This window comes from Hyperolius riggenbachi, chromosome 1, assembly GCF_040937935.1.
Source record: "Hyperolius riggenbachi isolate aHypRig1 chromosome 1, aHypRig1.pri, whole genome shotgun sequence".
Lineage (NCBI taxonomy): Eukaryota > Metazoa > Chordata > Amphibia > Anura > Hyperoliidae > Hyperolius > Hyperolius riggenbachi.
The window spans coordinates 55,308,510-55,329,545 of NC_090646.1; the positions used below are offsets into that span (position 1 = coordinate 55,308,510).

The 21,036-nt window shown below is 48.6% G+C and overlaps 1 protein-coding gene across 1 annotated transcript in view; it reads left to right on the top strand.

The window, feature by feature from the left end:
- Positions 1–21,036, top strand: part of ATP6V1B1 (ATPase H+ transporting V1 subunit B1) — a 166,473-nt gene that overhangs the window by 117,311 nt on the left and 28,126 nt on the right. Inside the window, exon 5 of the mRNA XM_068274471.1 lies at positions 19,502–19,579. Within this exon, the coding sequence (XP_068130572.1) occupies positions 19,502–19,579 (78 nt within the window). The remainder of the gene's footprint in view (positions 1–19,501; positions 19,580–21,036) is intronic.

Below are 21,036 nucleotides of genomic sequence, written 5' to 3' on the forward strand. Positions count from 1 at the left end.
CATATCCCTTTCACGTTAGGTTCCCTTTAAAGGAATTCCGAAGTGGAACATCTCTTTTATAATTCACTAGAAGTGTGTGTGGCCCCTCTCTGCAGTTCCTATGTGCTCCTGCATTCTGCGACCCTTCCAGGTCGGCTGCTTCTGCGCATGCCTGCGCCCCTCTTGGAATCGTACTCCTGTAGTGCAGGAGGCACGCATGCCCGCCCATAAGCAAACGTTGCCGACACTCTGGGTCACTGATCGATCATTTTGGAGGGGCTGACGGTGTGCAGGAGCACTTAGGAACAGTGGCGGGGGACCACACACACTTCCAGGGGCTGGAAGAAGCCCCAGGTAAGTATATCATAATAGAGACTTTTCACCTCAGAATTCCTGTAAGTGCTGCTTTCCTGGTTCGTGTCTGATTACTTTTTTAATGCTTCGACAAAAGGAAGGTCCGCACCAATTCACCACGAATCCTCTTTATTGTCAGGACATATCCTGTATTAAAACATCGAATCTCAAGCTGACATGTTTCGGACCTACTGGTCCTTAATCATAGCTGAGTTCACATGGAAACCTTTGACATATTAATACATATCCGACCCATGGCTCCACCTCCCACCCACCTCTATGGGGCCTCACCTTGGAGGGTAGAGCCAGGGTACGTATCATTTTTAAAGGTACATACATCTTTTCTTAAGAACAATATAACAGAAATACTATTGTACACAATAAAAGAATAAAGTAAAAAGGTGTCAAAATTGTTCTCATGACTGAGAGCAAAAAAGAGCAACGCAATAAAACAATGATAGGAGCAGATAATGCATAGAGAAAAAGAGACACACATCATCATGAGCCAATAGAGGCATAACGGATGTCACTGTGTTGTAAGACTCACATCCCATTTAGCATTCAAGCCTCGAGGGACTCTCGTGTCTAGTTTAAATATCCACATGGCTTCTCTCCTAAGTAAGCACTTATAAAGGTCCCCACCCCGTTTAGATGGGAACACTCTCTCTATACCTTGGAATTGAAATCCAGTCATGTTCCCACCATGTACCTCCCTGAAATGCTTAGCAACATTGGAAACATTTGTGGTAAGCCACCCTTGCCCCAAGTAGTGCTCCGCTATCCTCTGCCTCAGCGGCCTGGTAGTACATCCTACATACTGGATGGAGCATGCACTACACGTGACTAAATAAATCACGTCCTTGGTTCCACAATTAATAAACTGTTTTATCGGATAACTGCGGCCGCTAACGGCAGAGACGGCGGATCTGGTTTTTGTGTGCACGTGGCAATATCGACATGTGGGAACGCTACATTTAAAAGAACCTGTCAAGGAAAGCCACGTACTAGAATGTTGCGTTGATTCGAACATGCTAGGGGATAAAAGTCTGGCAAGAGTGGGTGCTCGTCGACTAGCCATTCTAACACCTTCATTGATAATTGGACATATGCCTACATCTGCTTTAAGTATGGGTAGATACTTGGTAACAATACCTGTAACCTCTTTATACTCTGACGAGAAGGTAGTCACGAATGTGGGTTTTGAAGTAGTGGCCCCCCTAGTTGAGGTGGCATGCACCAAGTCTGTTCTAAGTCGAGAGGATGCTCTCGACCTACCCCTCTTTATGGCCCATTTGGGATAGCCTCTGTCACGGAGTCTTGTTTCTACAATGTCCAATTCACTAGCTAAATCCCCTTCTTCTGAGCAGTTACGCTTTGCCCTACTAAATTCTCCAACTGGAATGCCTTTTATGGTGTGGGCTGGATGGCAACTGTTTGCCCTTAATGTGGAATTTCCACTGCACGCTTTTCTATAAGTGATCGTGCTGACTTTACCATTGTAAGGGTTACCCCTTAACACAAGGTCCAGATAGTTGATGGAAACCCTATCATGTTCGAATGTGAACTGAAGGTTCAATTCATTGGCATTAAAATATTCCACCAAACACTGGACATTGCAGGGGCTTCCCTTCCACACCAATAGCAAGTCATCTATGTACCTCCCGTACCACACAACATCCTCCATGAGGCCGCAGCCACCCCCAAAGACCCGCAACGCAGATAAGGGTGGCGCAGTGGTGGTATTAAACAGTGTCAGTTATCGAGATGAGGCCCTAAGACAGCTGAATGATAGTGACACCTATGAGACTCTGAGAAACGATCCGACCTCGGAATTCCAGCGTAGGCTACTTAGCCTCCTGTCATATGGCGAGAGCCTGGGGGTCCTTGACCGAAGATTAGTGGAGTATTTGGGAGTTCAGCACCCGACCATACCAATTTTCCATCATTTGCCGAAAATTCACAAACCAGGCGCTCGTCCGGAGGGCAGGCCCATTGTGGCCGGGATTGGCTCTCTGGGCGAGCGCCTCGGTAGTTGGGTGGACTCCATGCTCCAACCTCTGGTGAAGCGTCTCCCAGGCTACATAAAAGACTCCAAACATCTATTGGCCAGTGTTGAGGATTTCGAGTGGAGATCAGAATACATTTGGATTACAATTGATGTAAAATCTCTCTACTCGTGCATCCCTCATAATCTTGCCTTACAAGCTTTGGAGTTTCATCTGAGGAAATATTCGGATTATTCTCCGGACCTCCAGGTCTTTATACTGGATTCTGTTTGTTACCTCCTGGCCCACAACTATTTCATGTTTGATGGCCGCTTCTACCTCCAGAGACGTGGTGCCTCCATGGGAGCGAAATTCTCCCCATCCCTGGCCAATCTATATATGGGATGGTGGGAGGAGAGCCATGTCTTTGGGGGTGGCTGCGGCCTCATGGAGGATGTTGTGTGGTACGGGAGGTACATAGATGACTTGCTATTGGTGTGGAAGGGAAGCCCCTGCAATGTCCAGTGTTTGGTGGAATATTTTAATGCCAATGAATTGAACCTTCAGTTCACATTCGAACATGATAGGGTTTCCATCAACTATCTGGACCTTGTGTTAAGGGGTAACCCTTACAATGGTAAAGTCAGCACGATCACTTATAGAAAAGCGTGCAGTGGAAATTCCACATTAAGGGCAAACAGTTGCCATCCAGCCCACACCATAAAAGGCATTCCAGTTGGAGAATTTAGTAGGGCAAAGCGTAACTGCTCAGAAGAAGGGGATTTAGCTAGTGAATTGGACATTGTAGAAACAAGACTCCGTGACAGAGGCTATCCCAAATGGGCCATAAAGAGGGGTAGGTCGAAAGCATCCTCTCGACTTAGAACAGACTTGGTGCATGCCACCTCAACTAGGGGGGCCACTACTTCAAAACCCACATTCGTGACTACCTTCTCGTCAGAGTATAAAGAGGTTACAGGTATTGTTACCAAGTATCTACCCATACTTAAAGCAGATGTAGGCATATGTCCAATTATCAATGAAGGTGTTAGAATGGCTAGTCGACGAGCACCCACTCTTGCCAGACTTTTATCCCCTAGCATGTTCGAATCAACGCAACATTCTAGTACGTGGCTTTCCTTGACAGGTTCTTTTAAATGTAGCGTTCCCACATGTCGATATTGCCACGTGCACACAAAAACCAGATCCGCCGTCTCTGCCGTTAGCGGCCGCAGTTATCCGATAAAACAGTTTATTAATTGTGGAACCAAGGACGTGATTTATTTAGTCACGTGTAGTGCATGCTCCATCCAGTATGTAGGATGTACTACCAGGCCGCTGAGGCAGAGGATAGCGGAGCACTACTTGGGGCAAGGGTGGCTTACCACAAATGTTTCCAATGTTGCTAAGCATTTCAGGGAGGTACATGGTGGGAACATGACTGGATTTCAATTCCAAGGTATAGAGAGAGTGTTCCCATCTAAACGGGGTGGGGACCTTTATAAGTGCTTACTTAGGAGAGAAGCCATGTGGATATTTAAACTAGACACGAGAGTCCCTCGAGGCTTGAATGCTAAATGGGATGTGAGTCTTACAACACAGTGACATCCGTTATGCCTCTATTGGCTCATGATGATGTGTGTCTCTTTTTCTCTATGCATTATCTGCTCCTATCATTGTTTTATTGCGTTGCTCTTTTTTGCTCTCAGTCATGAGAACAATTTTGACACCTTTTTACTTTATTCTTTTATTGTGTACAATAGTATTTCTGTTATATTGTTCTTAAGAAAAGATGTATGTACCTTTAAAAATGATACGTACCCTGGCTCTACCCTCCAAGGTGAGACCGCCCCCATAGAGGTGGGTGGGAGGTGGAGCCATGGGTCGGATATGTATTAATATGTCAAAGGTTTCCATGTGAACTCAGCTATGATTAAGGACCAGTAGGTCCGAAACATGTCAGCTTGAGATTCGATGTTTTAATACAGGATATGTCCTGACAATAAAGAGGATTCGTGGTGAATTGGTGCGGACCTTCCTTTTGTCGAAGTGTTTCTGAGGTCTTGCTAACCTGGTCCAGCACAACTATCCATCGGTGGGGTAGAGCGGTGTTTCCTCCAAATAACATTACTTTTTTAATGCGTTGGTTGATTTGTTTTGCATCCATCCTGGCCCTGAGTCAGTGTATCATGCCCACATGGCACTGCCGGTTGCTACGGGTGAGGAGAGACGCCAAAAAGTGCCCCAGGCGGGTTGATCTATATTCTACCTTGATCCCTTTAAACGATTGTTCTTACCCTCTCTCGGAACCAGTGATACATGAGACAGGAGCACAAATAACATGGAACAGCGTAAGCGCTCAAGTGGCTGACAAGATTATTGACCTTTCATGGTCAGCCAGTTCCCCCTCCAGATAGGGATGTGAATGTTATGCGCTGTGACAAGGAGAACCGCGCTGATTGTCCCTGAGTGCCGGGAAATGGACCTGACGTTCCTCGCGGAGGATCGCGACAAACGCACGCACGCTCCCAGCAAACTAGGCTGAATCCCGTGCGCCTCACAGCCAGATCCCTGTGTATTGTACATAGACTGCAGAGCACTCAGCCAGGTCACTGTATACTGTACATAGCCTGTACACCTCACAGCCAGGTCCCTGTATATTGTACATCACACAGCCAGGTCCCTGTATACTGTACATCACACAGCCAGGTCCCTGTATACTGTACATAGCCTGTACTCCTCACAGCCAGGTCCCTGTATACTGTACATAGCCTGTACTCCTCACAGCCAGGTCCCTGTATACTGTACATAGCCTGTACACCTCACAGCCAGGTCCTTGTATACTGTACATAGCCTGTACATCTCACAGCCAGGTCCTTGTATACTGTACATAGCCTGTACACCTCACAGCCAGGTCCCTGTATACTGTAAATAGCCTGTACACATCACAGCCAGGTCCCTGTATACTGTACATAGCCTGTAGATCACACAGCCAGGTCCCTGTATATTGTACATAGCCTGTGCTCCTCACAGACAGGTCACTGTATACTGTACATAGCCTGCACATCACACAGCCAGGTCCCTGTGTATACTGCACATGGTCTGTACACCTCACAGCCAGGTCCCTGTATACTGTACATAGCCTGTACAGGTCTCAGCCAGGTCCCTGTATATTGTACATAGCCTGTACACCTCACAGTCAGGTCCTTGTATACTGTACATCACACAGCCAGGTCCCTGTATTCTATACATCACACAGCCAGGTCCCTGTATATTGTACATAGCCTGTACACCTCACAGCCAGGTCCCTGTACACTGTACATCACACAGCAAGGTCCCTGTATACTATACATCACACAGCCAGGTCCCTGTATACTGTACATAGCCTGTGCATCACACAGCCAGGTCCCTGTATACTGTACATCACACAGCCAGGTCCCTGTATACTGTACATAGTCTGTACACATCACAGCCAGGTTCCTGTATACTGTACATAGTCTGTACATCACACAGCCAGGTCCCTGTATACTGTACATCACACAGCCAGGTCCCTGTATACTGTACATAGCCTGTACATCACACAGCCAGGTCCCTGTATATTGTACATCACACAGCCAGGTCCCTGTATACTGTACACCTCACAGCCAGGTCCCTGTATACTGTACATAGCCTGTACACCTCACAGCCAGGTCCCTGTACACTGTACATCACACAGCAAGGTCCCTGTATACTATACATCACACAGCCAGGTCCCTGTATACTGTACATAGCCTGTACATCACACAGCCAGGTCCCTGTATACTGTACATCACACAGCCAGGTCCCTGTATACTGTACATAGTCTGTACACATCACAGCCAGGTTCCTGTATACTGTACATAGTCTGTACACCTCACAGCCAGGTCCCTGTATACTGTACATAGCCTGTACATCACACAGCCAGGTCCCTGTATACTGTACATCACACAGCCAGGTCCCTGTATACTGTACATAGCCTGTACATCACACAGCCAGGTCCCTGTATACTGTACATCACACAGCCAGGTCCCAGTATACTGTACATAGCCTGTACATCACACAGCCAGGTCCCTGTATACTGTACATCACACAGCCAGGTCCCTGTATACTGTACATAGCCTGCACACCTCACAGCCAGGTCCTGGTATACTGTACACAGCCTGTACCCCTCACAGCCAGGTCCCTGTATACTGTACATAGCCTGTACACATCACAGCGAGGTCCTGGTAAACTGTACTTAGCCTGTACAGTATACATGAACCTGTTTTTGCCATGTTTAGAATAAGCCTGATGACTTTGCACTTAGTGCAGATAGGCTCAATCTCACTGCGGTATGCATGACCACCATTTTGGCCAACGAGGCCAAGGATGGTGGTATCATGCATGAATTTGATGACCTTAAGTCAGTAGATGATGTAAAGCTATTTGTATACAGGAAGAACTGGTTCAGGGACAGCACACACCTTTGCGGCGCACCTGTGTTGGTGGTTCTTACATGGGAGAATAAGCTGCCGAACTAGATTAGTGTTCTATTGCTGAAAATGTCCTTGATCCACACGCATAGAGTAGGGTCAACACCAAGTTGTACAAGGTTGCCATGCAGGATGTTCAGGCAAATAGAATTGCAGGCGGACTGAAGTCTAGGAAGAGGATCCTGGCATAGGTGTGAGGTATGTCAAGGTGTTCCGTTATGAACACCAGAATGATGTTCATGGCATCTTTTATGGACCTGTTTGCCCTGTATGTGAATTGGAGTGGATCCAGGAAAGCAGGGGCGTCTCACCCACCAGGCAAGTATAGGCGGTTGCCTGGGGCGTCATGAGGTGGTAAGGCGCCATGAGGTGGTGAGGCGCATTCCCCCACCACTGCTACCATGACCATGTTTTTTTTTTCTTTTATATTATATAACCTCCCGACTCAGTCCCCGGTGCTCGGCACGCTACCATGTGCTCAGCAGTGCCTCCACCTCCACTTCTCCCCAGCCAATAGAGCAATCAATACTGCTCTTCTCTGCCAGGCTCCTTCTTTAAAGCCGTGCCCCTTCTTCTTAGTAGCCACACAGGTAAAGTGTTTACCTCGTGTGGCCCAGCCTCTAATTCCGCCCCACGCCAGTCAAACCAGGAGCCAGAGGCCAGCCAGCTTATGCCCCCGACAGTCTGACCCCCCACCTGTGTCAAGCATCAATGGAGCGCTTCAGATGGGTACCAGTCTTTCAAAGATCTATATGACGGTGGATGTTAGGGCAACAGACCTGAAGTCATTTAGATCTGTGACTACTGGCTTTTTGGGGACTGTAATGATGATGGATTTTTTAAAGCAGTAGGGAACTTTTCCTTCCATGAGGGATTTGTTAAATATGGAAGTGAGAACAGGGGCGAGCTGGCCTGCAAAGGTTCTCGGGAAGATTGAAGACACTCTATCCAGGCCTGAGGCTTTTCTGGGATTTAGCTTTCTGAGGTACCTTAGTATGTAGGCCTTCAGGACTGCTACTGGGGCTGAGGCGATGCGGTTAGCCTGAGGAGATGGGGAGGGAGGAAATACTGGTATGTGCGCCTGGTTCTCAGGATGGTTCAGGGGTCTAGTCCTGGAAAAAGAAGTGAGTGGACTAACCCTAAAAACCTCTGTGCCGCGCGTAGCGCGGCGCGCCAAAAAACGGGCGTGGTTAAGCATAGCGTGGGCGTGGTCATGGGTGGGGCCAAATATACATGGCCTTAGCAGTGGAATAAAAGGTCTGCCAGGGGAAGTTTGAGCTCTGTCGTAGTGTATCCCCAAAAAGTAGATGTAATCTGACAGCATTTCACCAAAAATACACATAATCTGGCAGAGGTTCCTCCAAAATACAGATAATATGGCAGTGGTTCCCACAAAATAGACAATCTGGCAGCAGCAGTTCCCCCAACATACACATAATCTGGAAGCAGTTCCCCAAAATACGCGAAACCTGGCAGTGGATCATCCAAAATACATGTAACACCCAAAATACATGTAATCTGGCAGTAGTGGTCCCCCAACATACACAATCTGGCAGCGGTTCCCCAAAATACACGTAATCTGGCATCAGCGGTTCACCAAAAATACAGATCTGACAGCAGTTCTCCCAAAATAGGTACCCCCAGTATAGCTAGCCAGGTCTATAGGTGTCCCCAGTATAAGTAGCCATGTGTATAGTTGTCCCCAGAATAGGTGGCCAGATGTAGAGATGTCACCAGAATAGGTAGCCAGGTGTATAGATGTCCTTAGAAAAGGTGGTCAGGTGTATAGATATTCCCAGAATAGGTGGCCAAGTGTATAGATGTCCCCAGAATAGATAGCCAGGTCTATAGGTGTCCCCAGTATAGCCAGGTGTCCCCAGTATATGTAACCAGGTATTCAGGTGTCCCCAGTATATGTAACCAGGTGTTCAGTTGTCCCCAGTATAGCCAGGTGTATAGGTGTCCCCAGTATATGTAGCCAGGTGTATATGTGCCCAGTATATGTAGCCAGGTGTATATGTGCCCAGTATATGTAGCCAGGGGTATATCTGCCCAGTATATGTAGCCAGGTGTATAGTGGCCCCAGTATATGTAGCCATGTGTATATGTGCCCAGTATATGTAGCCAGGTGTATATGTGGCCAGTATATGTAGCCAGGGGTATATGTGCCCAGTATATGTAGCCAGGTGTATATGTGCCCAGTATATGTAGCCAGGTGTATAGGTGTCCCCCCAGCTGGAGGGGAGCAGCGCAGCAGAAAGGAGCATTGTGCGCAGCGTGGGGAAGGGCGGACATTCCCCCCTCCCTCACCTTGGGGCTCCTCTCCGAGGCTCTTCCCTCCATAAAGAATGCGGCGGCGGTGGCTGGCAGCGGCATCAGTGGGCGGGACTTACCTCCTCCAGCGTTCCGGCAAGTGGACGCTGTTCGTGCAGCTACTCTGGTCTAGTAAAGACCAGAGCAGCGGCACGCACAGCGTCAACCCGGAACGCTGGAGGAGGTAAGTCCCGCCCACTGATGCCGCTGCCAGTCACCGCCGCTAGCCACCACCGCCGCATTCTTTATGGAGGGGAGAGCCACGGAGTGGAGCCCCAAGGTGAGGGAGGGGGGGAAACGTCCGCCCTTCCCCACGCTGCGCACAATGCTCCTCTCTGCTGCGCTGCTCCCCTCCAGGGTGCTAGAGGGGACGGCGTCCACTGTCCAAAAAAAGTGAGTGGACGCTTGTGACGCCGGGCGACGCCCAGTCGTCCGAGGATTCGCGGCCGATTGTCCGATCGCAACCGTGATCGGAAAACTGACATTCTTTATTTTTAAAATAGAAGTTTTTTCTTCCTGCCTTCCCCCCCCTTTTGCCATGAGGGCTGAATGGGCCTGCGTTAGCATATGGCTAAAGCAACCTGGTTTAGCAAGAAATCCTGTTAAGGCTCCCGGAAAAGCTCTGGTGACACTAATGTGCTAATTGGGCAGAGCTGAAATACCAACAGAGTCTATTCAACAGGGGAAGCTAGCACAGCATGAGGTCTATTGACACCTACATTCCTCCCAGTCTTGACGGCACCGACTAGACTGAGTATGGAATGCATGGTGTTGATAACTTTGTCACATTTTGCAAATACCATCCATGGGAGGAATATGAAAATTACATAATTTTGTTTCCCTAATTCTGTAGAATATGGTGATACTAGACATAGCCAGGTAACCCGAGCAGGGGCTGAGATATGAGTAATGGGGTCCCCGTGCGCCCCAAATATTGCAAGTTTGATGTCCTATGAACGTGTATTCTCAGCCCAATCTGAATATGAAATCGGTTTGCATGTGCGACAAAACCCCGGCGGGGTATGAAATTGGACATATTTTGTGGATGGCTGGAAGTTCCTCCCCTGAGAACTCACTGCCTGACACGCCCCTGGGCTGAGCTTGAGACTCCGCCCAGAAATGTCAGTGCTCAAAACTGATTGCATGAGGACCCCCAGCCAATTCCCCCACTTTCCATCATACCGAAAAGACTGCCACTGCTTGGGGAAATAGCAGTGGCCATCTTGCAGGCGGAGCAACGGCCATGTGGTTCGGCCATATTGCGAACTAACTGCAACAAAGGAACTTTGTCTTTTCCCGAACGGACTTTCCACAGAATCATAAGTATTCGTTCTTTTTATCCTTTTTTCTTTTATGTACTGTGTTATCACTGTCTCTCATCGTTCAATTGTTCACGATTGTCTGTATATATTAATTATTTATATTGTAACAAATAAAGGCTTTTTAAAAGGTCTTTACCTCTCAGTAAAACCTTCTATTCAGTATACACAGACGAGACCTAAACTTCCGAAGGGACGCTACTGTTTTGATAGATAGATAGGAATTGCACAGTTTCAACCGGTTGTTTGTTTCACAGGTCTATAGCCAGTTAGCAGTTTTCTCTGGGCTGATAGAAAACAGAGATGGTGGCAAATCTACCCCTGGGTTGGAGTAAAAGTGTATTTTCGTAACCTCACAGGCTCCCTACTGCGTCGTGACGCTCAAACTCCGCCAATTCTACGCAGATTGCGTCCATAGCTCTCAATCTGTGTGCTAGAATCGGATCGGACGGTTTTGCGTGTTCACGGCCAGTGGGGCTCTTGTGACAGTGGTCGGCAGCGTTTGGGATCTGTGTGTGCTGATAGTATCTCAGGTAGGGCTATCGAATTAGCCCTATCGAGAAACGAACTAATTCGTTGGTAGTGACTGAGTGCAATATATTTTTCATATATACAGAGAGACTGTGTAACCAGTACCCCTCCCCTAAGTTTTCTTTTATTTGGCATGGAAATGTCCGGGAATTACAAGGTCATGGTCCTATCCGACCTGCAGAGTCTGTGCGAGGCGAGAGGCATGGACATCCGCGGCAAGAAACAGCAGGACCTGATAACGGACTTGTACCGATGGGATAGCCAGAATCTGCGGACGCTGGAGGTGTCCACTGTGGAGGACACCGGCTCATCTAACGCAAGTCGAGGGGAACCAGAGACTGAAGATCCTGTGCGTACCGAGGTTGAGCAACCCGCGGGCAATGCGGCAACAGATACGCAGGAGGCTGTCAGTGTGATCCCCGACCCCAGAACCCCTGAAAGTACTCGCCTGGAACCGGCCAGTACTGGACTGTCCAGTTATGTTGATCCAGTAATGCAGCAGGCATTGCAAAAGCTGATGGAAACTGATGTGGACAAGTACCTGCAGTACATGGCGGAGCAAAAGCGAGAGGAACGCCAATCTGCAGAGGCGCGGGAGAGACGACAGCATGAGCTGAACATGGCGAAAGTGCAGCAAGCCAGCCGGAGTTCAACGCCCAGCCTCCCTGCTGAAGGGACTGCCGCTCCAGTAAGTGCAAAATTTAAATTTGCTATTATCGAAAAGGACACTGACATTGACTTGTTTTTGAGGTCTTTTGAAAAGGCCTGCCGTCAGTATCGTCTGTCCCAAGACCAGTGGGCCAGACATCTGACACCCTTGCTGCGCTACAAAGCGCTTGATGCTTTCTCAGAGCTGCCTGTGGAAAAGGACAATGATTATACCGCTATAAAGGAGGCTATAATCACTAAGTACCAGCTGACGCCAGAAGCCTACCGGAAAAGGTTCAGGTCCTGGCAGAAAAAATCTACTGATTCTTATCGAGATGTGGTCAGCAGTCTGCTCACCACACTCCGCCAGTGGACGCTAGGCCTCACTAAAGGGTCTTACGGTGTCCTGGAGGACTTAATCGTCCTGGAGCAGTTTCTGAACATTTGCCCGGCTGATGTACGCCAGTTTGTGCTGGAGCGCCGACCGGCGTCAGCGACGGTCGCTGCAGACCTCGCTGAGACCTTTGCAACGACCAGGGTGCCGGAGACCCGCAGGACTGCCCCATCTAGCTGGAGAGGAGGTCAGTCCCACAATTTTGCAGACTCTCCTACCTCTGTGAGCCGTGCGCCCCAGAGGCCCTCCAGCGCAGCTGCTGCGTCCAGGCCTGCAGTAACAGAGGGCATCACCTGTCACTTTTGCCGCAAGCCCGGACACATGAAGTTTAACTGCCCGGAGCGGAGGCAGACAGCGCCAGCTCCTGCACCACCTACACCTCGCCCACGGCAACTGCCGCCAGCCAGCGCACCCCAGCCGGGAGCACCCAACAACGTCATGTTCGCAGGTGGGAGAGGGATCCACTCCGCTACGAGCAACCACCAGCTGGTTACAGTGAACGACCAGCTTGTTACCGGTTTCCGCGACACTGGAGCGGATGTCACCCTGGTGCGTGCGCACCTGGTCCCGATGGAAAATATCCTCCCTGACAAATACCTTACCCTCACTGGAGTGGGGGGCACTCTTTCTCGCATTCCCCAGGCTCGGGTGTCCATCGATTGGGGGGTGGGGGTTCAAGAGAAGGTTGTTGGGGTCCTGGACCAACTGCCGGTCCCAGTTTTGTTGGGGACCGACCTGGGCAAGCTTGTGTCCTATTATGAACCTGCCCCAAGCCCCTCAGACTGCCAGGAGGGAGACGGACTCTCCGCCCACACTAAGGTACTTTGCACCAAGGGGCAAGAACAGGGGGGAGGTGGGTTGAATGTGCCCAGTCCAGGGGTACCGAGTCCAATAGTACCTGTGTCACAGGTACCTGTGTTTGATATACCGATTGTTTGTGATGAAAATGTTGTTGTACCTGTCACTGTAATTCATGCATGCAGCCAGGATGTGAGTAATGCCAGTATGTGCCAGTCTGAAGGTGTACCTGTACTGGCAGTAACACGCAGCCGCGCTGCTCAGAACCTGGGCTCAGAGCAGGTGGAAGAGGTTCCGGCCTCCTCCCCCTCCTCTGACCACAGGGATGGTAGCCTTCAGCCACTAACTGCATATGCCACGGGCCAGCTGGCTGAGAGCGAGAGTGCTGCATTTGTGCAAGCACTCCAGACTGACCCTAGCCTCGAGGCACTCAGAAGACAGGCTTCGGAGCCCCTCACGAATGAAGATACCTTCAAGGTATATTGGGAAGGTGGTAAGCTGTACAGCGAGCCTGTACAGCCCACCGAAGGTGAAACAAGTGTGGGTACCAAGTTGCTTGTGGTACCCAGTGCCTTCCGGGGGCATGTGCTGAAGTCCGCACATGACATTCCCCTGGCAGGGCACTTGGGAATCCACAAGACACTTGACCGTATCCAGGGTCATTTCTACTGGCCCAGGATGCGGATCGATGTGACCAACTATTGCCGCTCATGTACTGTTTGCCAAAAGGTAAAACGGGCTGGGAACCCCCGCAAGGCTCCCTTGTGTCCACTGCCAATCATAGGTGAGCCCTTTCACAGAGTGGCAGTCGACATAATTGGACCATTGCCCACTCCCAGCAGCAGTGGCAAAAGGTACATCCTGACGGTGGTGGATTACGCCACCCGCTATCCTGAGGCCATGGCGCTTTCCTCCCTGAGGGCGGACAAGGTAGCAGACGCGCTACTTAACATTTTCTCCCGAGTCGGGTTCCCTGCGGAGATGCTCTCCGATCAGGGATCCCAGTTTATGTCCGAACTCATGGAGGCCCTGTGCAAAAAGATACACATGACGCACATTGTCTCCAGTCCCTACCACCCGCAGACCAATGGACTGTGTGAACGGTTCAACGGGACGCTGAAGCAAATGCTGACCACGTTTGTTGAGTCGCAAGGTGGGGACTGGGAACGATACCTGCCTCATCTGTTGTTTGCGTACAGGGAGGTGCCGCAGGAGTCAACCGGGTTTTCCCCGTTTGAACTCCTGTATGGGAGGAATGTCCGAGGACCCTTACAATTGATGCGGGAGACATGGGAGGGCAAGGGCGACCCCACTGATGTCTCCGTGGTCGATTACGTCCTCAAGTTCAGGGACAAAATGGAGTCCCTGTCCGCAGTAGTGACCAACAACCTGGCCCAGGCTCAGGCCAAACAAAAAGCATGGTACGACCGCACTGCTGGAGAGCGGTCATTTGATGTGGGTGACAAGGTATATGCCCTTCTTCCCGTGAGGCAGAACAAGCTGCAAGCAGCCTGGGAGGGGCCTTTTACTGTAGTGCAGCGGTTAAACCCTCTGACGTATCTAGTGAACATGGGGGGCAGGAAGCAGAAGAGCTTTCATGTAAACATGCTGAAGGCCCACCATGACAGGACCCAGTATGCGCTGCCAGTGTGCAGCCGGTTAGAGCAGGGAGAGGCAGACCCCCTGTTAGACCTGCTGGCTGACGTACGAGATGTGGACGGCGACCTAAACGTCAATCCACAGCTCGCCTCAGCCCAGCAAGAGCAGTTACAGAAGGTGCTGGGCCAGTACCAGCACACCTTCTCCGGTATCCCGGGGCGGACCAGTATGGCGGTGCATGGGGTAGATACAGGTACCCATCCCCCCATCAGGCAATCCGCTTACCGTGTCTCTCCCGAGGTACAGGCGGACATGCAGAAGGAGGTGAGGGAGATGCTGGAGTTAGGGGTGGTTCAAAAGTCCAGTAGTGCCTGGGCAGCCCCTGTTGTCCTGGTCCCCAAGAGGGACCAGACAACTCGGTTCTGCGTAGACTACAGGAAACTGAACGCCATCACCACTACAGACGCCTACCCCATGCCTCGCATTGATGAGCTGCTAGATACACTGGCATCAGCCAGGTACCTATCAATCATGGATCTGAGCCGGGGGTATTGGCAGATACCACTTGCACCTGACGCGAGGCAAAAGTCGGCCTTCATCACCCCTTTCGGCCTCTTCGAGTTCACGATGATGCCCTTTGGGATGAAGAACGCCCCCGCCACGTTTCAGCGGGCCGTGAACGACCTGCTAGAGGGAATTAGAACTAGTAGAGACAGAAAAACACAAGGACACCGGGAGCCCGATATCGAGTATTATCGTCGTGTAAATTGGTCTATTGTAGTGGAATTATACTCACAATTCTGGGTTGCTTTTATGGCAACCACCATCAGAGCATGTGGAGAAGTACCGTCTCCACTCGGCCTTGTCGGTCGCCGTTCCCGGAAAAAATATATCACTATAGAACTATAATGATATAACCCCACACTGTGAGGTATAATTTAGTAAAAACCACTGTGGGAGGCGCCCTTACGAATCAATATATACAGCACAACATAAAAGTGTTTCAAAGGTAAGCGTAAACCGTCTTACCTGGTGCGAAGACTCAAACACATAAGATAGTAATTCGTATTTATTTATTGCACTAAGGACAACGCGTTTCGCGACCACAAGTCGCTTCTTCAGGTCAAATATGTGCTGTATAGCAGGGATGCTGAGCGTGCCCCAGACTTCAGTCGTCGGTTTGTGGTGCAAACCGATGCCTCTGACTACGGTCTCGGCGCAGTCCTCAGCCAGGTGGATGGAAAGGGGGATGAACACCCTATCCTCTACCTGAGCCGGAAGCTCCTGCCCCGAGAGGTAGCCTACTCCACAACTGAAAAGGAGTGCCTGGCGATCGTGTGGGCCCTACAGAAACTGCAGTCGTATCTGTACGGCCGCTCCTTCACGATCGTCACTGATCACAATCCCCTGAGTTGGCTAAACCGTACTGCTGGAACCCACGGCAAGCTCCTACGGTGGAGCCTGTCATTGCAGCAGTACGACTTTACGATCCAACACAAAGCAGGCAGCCGACACCAAAACGCTGATGGGCTGTCGCGGTGTCAGGGGGAACCCGACCCAACAGCGCCAATAGCTGCTACGGAAGGCGTCCTGTTGACACCTCCCTGAGCAGAGCTCGGGAAGGGGGAGGTGTGACGCCGGGCGACGCCCAGTCGTCCGAGGATTCGCGGCCGATTGTCCGATCGCAACCGTGATCGGAAAACTGACATTCTTTATTTTTAAAATAGAAGTTTTTTCTTCCTGCCTTCCCCCCCCTTTTGCCATGAGGGCTGAATGGGCCTGCGTTAGCATATGGCTAAAGCAACCTGGTTTAGCAAGAAATCCTGTTAAGGCTCCCGGAAAAGCTCTGGTGACACTAATGTGCTAATTGGGCAGAGCTGAAATACCAACAGAGTCTATTCAACAGGGGAAGCTAGCACAGCATGAGGTCTATTGACACCTACATTCCTCCCAGTCTTGACGGCACCGACTAGACTGAGTATGGAATGCATGGTGTTGATAACTTTGTCACATTTTGCAAATACCATCCATGGGAGGAATATGAAAATTACATAATTTTGTTTCCCTAATTCTGTAGAATATGGTGATACTAGACATAGCCAGGTAACCCGAGCAGGGGCTGAGATATGAGTAATGGGGTCCCCGTGCGCCCCAAATATTGCAAGTTTGATGTCCTATGAACGTGTATTCTCAGCCCAATCTGAATATGAAATCGGTTTGCATGTGCGACAAAACCCCGGCGGGGTATGAAATTGGACATATTTTGTGGATGGCTGGAAGTTCCTCCCCTGAGAACTCACTGCCTGACACGCCCCTGGGCTGAGCTTGAGACTCCGCCCAGAAATGTCAGTGCTCAAAACTGATTGCATGAGGACCCCCAGCCAATTCCCCCACTTTCCATCATACCGAAAAGACTGCCACTGCTTGGGGAAATAGCAGTGGCCATCTTGCAGGCGGAGCAACGGCCATGTGGTTCGGCCATATTGCGAACTAACTGCAACAAAGGAACTTTGTCTTTTCCCGAACGGACTTTCCACAGAATCATAAGTATTCGTTCTTTTTATCCTTTTTTCTTTTATGTACTGTGTTATCACTGTCTCTCATCGTTCAATTGTTCACGATTGTCTGTATATATTAATTATTTATATTGTAACAAATAAAGGCTTTTTAAAAGGTCTTTACCTCTCAGTAAAACCTTCTATTCAGTATACACAGACGAGACCTAAACTTCCGAAGGGACGCTACTGTTTTGATAGATAGATAGGAATTGCACAGTTTCAACCGGTTGTTTGTTTCACAGGTCTATAGCCAGTTAGCAGTTTTCTCTGGGCTGATAGAAAACAGAGATGGTGGCAAATCTACCCCTGGGTTGGAGTAAAAGTGTATTTTCGTAACCTCACAGGCTCCCTACTGCGTCGTGACGCTCAAACTCCGCCAATTCTACGCAGATTGCGTCCATAGCTCTCAATCTGTGTGCTAGAATCGGATCGGACGGTTTTGCGTGTTCACGGCCAGTGGGGCTCATGTGACAACGCTGTCCCCCCGTGTTCACTCAGGACTCGACCCCTGGGATGGTTGGATTAGTTCTCAAATCTACAGCACAACTTGTTGAGCTCCTCAGCTAGTTCGGTGTTCAGGGTGTGTGTTGAGGGGGGCTTTTAATGTTTGTGGCTACCCTGAGACCTTTCCAGACTTCTTGTGGGTTGGTGGACCGGAGGCTGAGACTCAGCTTGTTTAAAGTAAACCCGTGGTGAGAGCGATATGGAGGCTGCCATATTTATTTCTTTTTAAGCAATGCCAGTTGCCTGGCTAAGTGGCTATCCCCCCGATCCTCTGCCTCTTAATACTTTTAGCCACAGACCCTGAACAAGCATATACAGATCAGGGGTTTCTGACAATATTGTCAGAACTGACAAGATTAGCTGCATGCTTGTTTCTGGTGTTCTTCAGACACTACTGCAGTCCAATAGATCAGCAGGGCTGCCAGGCAACTAGCATTGGTTAAAAGGAAACAAATATGGCAGCCTCCAAATCACTCTCAGGTTCACTTTAAGGAGTGAAGGAAAAGGCAAAGGCTTCTGTTACCACAAAGTGGCTGTCAGAAGAGGAATCCATGTTAAAAGTGCCTGGGTTTGATACACAGTGGCTGGAAAAGGCTAGTGTTATTGATCTATTAGCCGCTGGCTTACAATAAGGCAGAATTAGGCCATTCAAGTGGTTGAAAGAATGGACTATGGTCTGTTGATGAAGTTTTACCTGGTGCTCTTTGTGATCTGTTGAAGATCAAGGTATCAAACGAACTGTTGTATCTGGGCCCAGTTGAAGTGGACAATTTAATGCAGCCTCATAGGTTCCACATGATATCAGTCTTTAGAGATCGGACGATCAAGATTGTATGCATGTGATGTAACTGTTGATGTGTGTGTATTCAGGAGCGCTCCTGTTACGATAGTCCATGCAGCCTTTTAATGGGGGGGAGGCAATAGATCTGGGGAATTAGCTGGAGATTGGAATTATATTGATGAATAAAGTTTTGTACTTTTATAGTTCTTTGAGTGGCGGTCACTCTTTTTTGTGCTATCACTTTAAGGAGTCCCTTAGCGCCTCTAAGTCCTCAGCTTAGGATGTTCCTGGCTGCCCTCAGCTTCTCTGGAGTACCAGAAATCTGTCTGCAGTTTGAGAACATGTAATAGATCCCTCTCTGATCAGATTGGATCAGAGAAGGATCTGTCTGATGCTTGATCTGGTGGCCATCAACTAGTGTATAGACACCTTCCCTGATATCCTTAGTACACGAGCTGGGCTAATGGGACTGCGGACTTGCGTGCATTCATTCTGCTGTCTTATGTGAAAGATTGTTTATTTTGGCAGATTTACTGTCCGATCGATTATTTACAACATGTCCGATCTGATTTCCGACCATTTTCCGTTCACTTCAATAGGAAATCGATTGGAAAATGATCTGCAAGCGATGGGAATCGATGGGAAATCAGATCGGACATGTTAGAAATAATCAATCTGACAGTAAATCTGACAGAAAACCTCATAGTGTGTACCTAGCATTATGGTGGCCACTAATGATCCAATCTTTTCATCCAATGTTACCATTTCTATGTAATATAAGGGAACTGCCTAAAGTATCCATTCACTATATTCACTCAATTTACCCTTATAGTACATAGATTTGGTAAAATTGGATGAAAAAGATTGGATCATTAGTGGCCACCTTTACGCTGATGAGATCTCTTACACCAACTGATCTCTTTTACACGTATAGCTGAACAGATCGGCTGCTTGATTCCCTGGTTTATGCGGCGTGCACTCATGCGGTTTGACGCCTCGCTGCACCTATACAATCCACACAGAGTATTGGCGTCAGTGAGCTTTTTAGCGCAAGCACAAAGTCATCATCAAATCACCTGGAAGTCACACAAACAGTAATTTCCAGGCGGGAGCCGCACTGTGTGAAATGATGTTTTCGTTTATTCGTTACTTACTCCACTGTTTCCAAAGAACCAGGCAGCGGCCGCGCTGATGTGAGGAGGCCGGAGACGCGATGTGTGATAAACTCATTCTCATCATCTGTTTCAGGCCGCGTGTTTAATGGATCCGGGAAACCCATCGACAAGGGCCCAACTGTGATGGCCGAGGACTTCTTAGATATCAACGGTGAGAGAAGATGATTGTGTGTGTGTGCGGGATAATGTACTCTGTACACATTACAGCGGATAGTGCAGATCTGACTATACCATCTGCTGGATCCATAAATATAGTCCACAAGTCTGCATTCTCACCTCAATTGGTCATTTTATTCTATTTTTTTTTATAATTCTTTCTTTAGTTAGAGCAAACTAAATTTTCTTCCATAACCAAGAAAGTATTTTAGCAAATTCTTCAAGATTTTTTTTTCGATTTTTCTACACATATGATAATTTTATTGCATATAGTTAAATAGTTTGGTTGAAAAAAGTAATCTGTCCATCAAGTCCAACCAGAATAATAAGTAATAAATAAGATTTTAAAATATGTATGTCTCTTCCAGAGTAAAAGGAGCTATAAAATACATTTGTCCTATGTTGCTGTCACTTATAGTATTTAGTAGAAATCTGACAGAACTAACAGGTGTTTGACTAGTCCATCTCCTCATGGGGGATTCTCAGTATTTCATTTATTCTTTACAAAAACACACCCTGGAAAGCATTTACACAAAGATGCAGGTTGTCCCCAAAACCTGTTCTGGCAGTTGGACTGAGCAACTACCGTTTACTAAGTGCTTTTGAAAATAAAGAAAACCCTGAGATTCTCCCATAAGGAGATGAACTAGTCCAAAACCTGTCACCTGTCACTTTTGTCTTAAGTAAGTAAAAGTAACATAGGCGAAAAGTAATTTATAGCACACTTTACTCTGGGAGAAATTGACTTTTCATTTATGGGTTTTCATGTATTTTAAATTTTAAAATGTTTTGCAATTATGGTCCTTTTAAGGAATTATAAAGAGCTACTAGTTGACCTAAGCCTGTTTAAAAAATGGGCTCTAGTTCTGTCCCTGTCTGCTGCATGTCAGCATGCATGCGCGTACACCCGCCACGCGCCGACGCCTGCTGCGTGCACACATGCCCCTGCGCACGTCCACCACGTGCGCACACGCCCGCCCGCCTGGCTGTCCTCGTCCTCTCCCAATGGCTGTCAGTGCAGCACATGCGCAATAACACTGACACAGGGACATGGGACGCAGATATATAGGATACTCTCATGCGGTGCTCTACAAATGAAAGTACAAAACAAAAGAAGATCATACAAGGGTGGCATAGAGCAGAAATGTTGCAGTAACTAAAACAGAGGGTATATGGGATTAGATAAAAATGGTGCATTGAACTGCATTATAAAATTATATTTAGCATTTAAAGATGTAATAATGGCGCACGGACTAAAACAACGTATGGTGCGGTTAAACAATGGCGCACAGTACGACACTGGTGTTATGCAGCGGGGGTGGAGGGAGTAGGATTAGGTAGAGGGAGGATTCAGTGTGTGCATAGGCATTGATACATTACCTGTCCCGACGATCGCTCCGTCACTTCCTGAGCTAGTTTGCAGTAATCCTGCATCCAGCCAATCACCTTTTG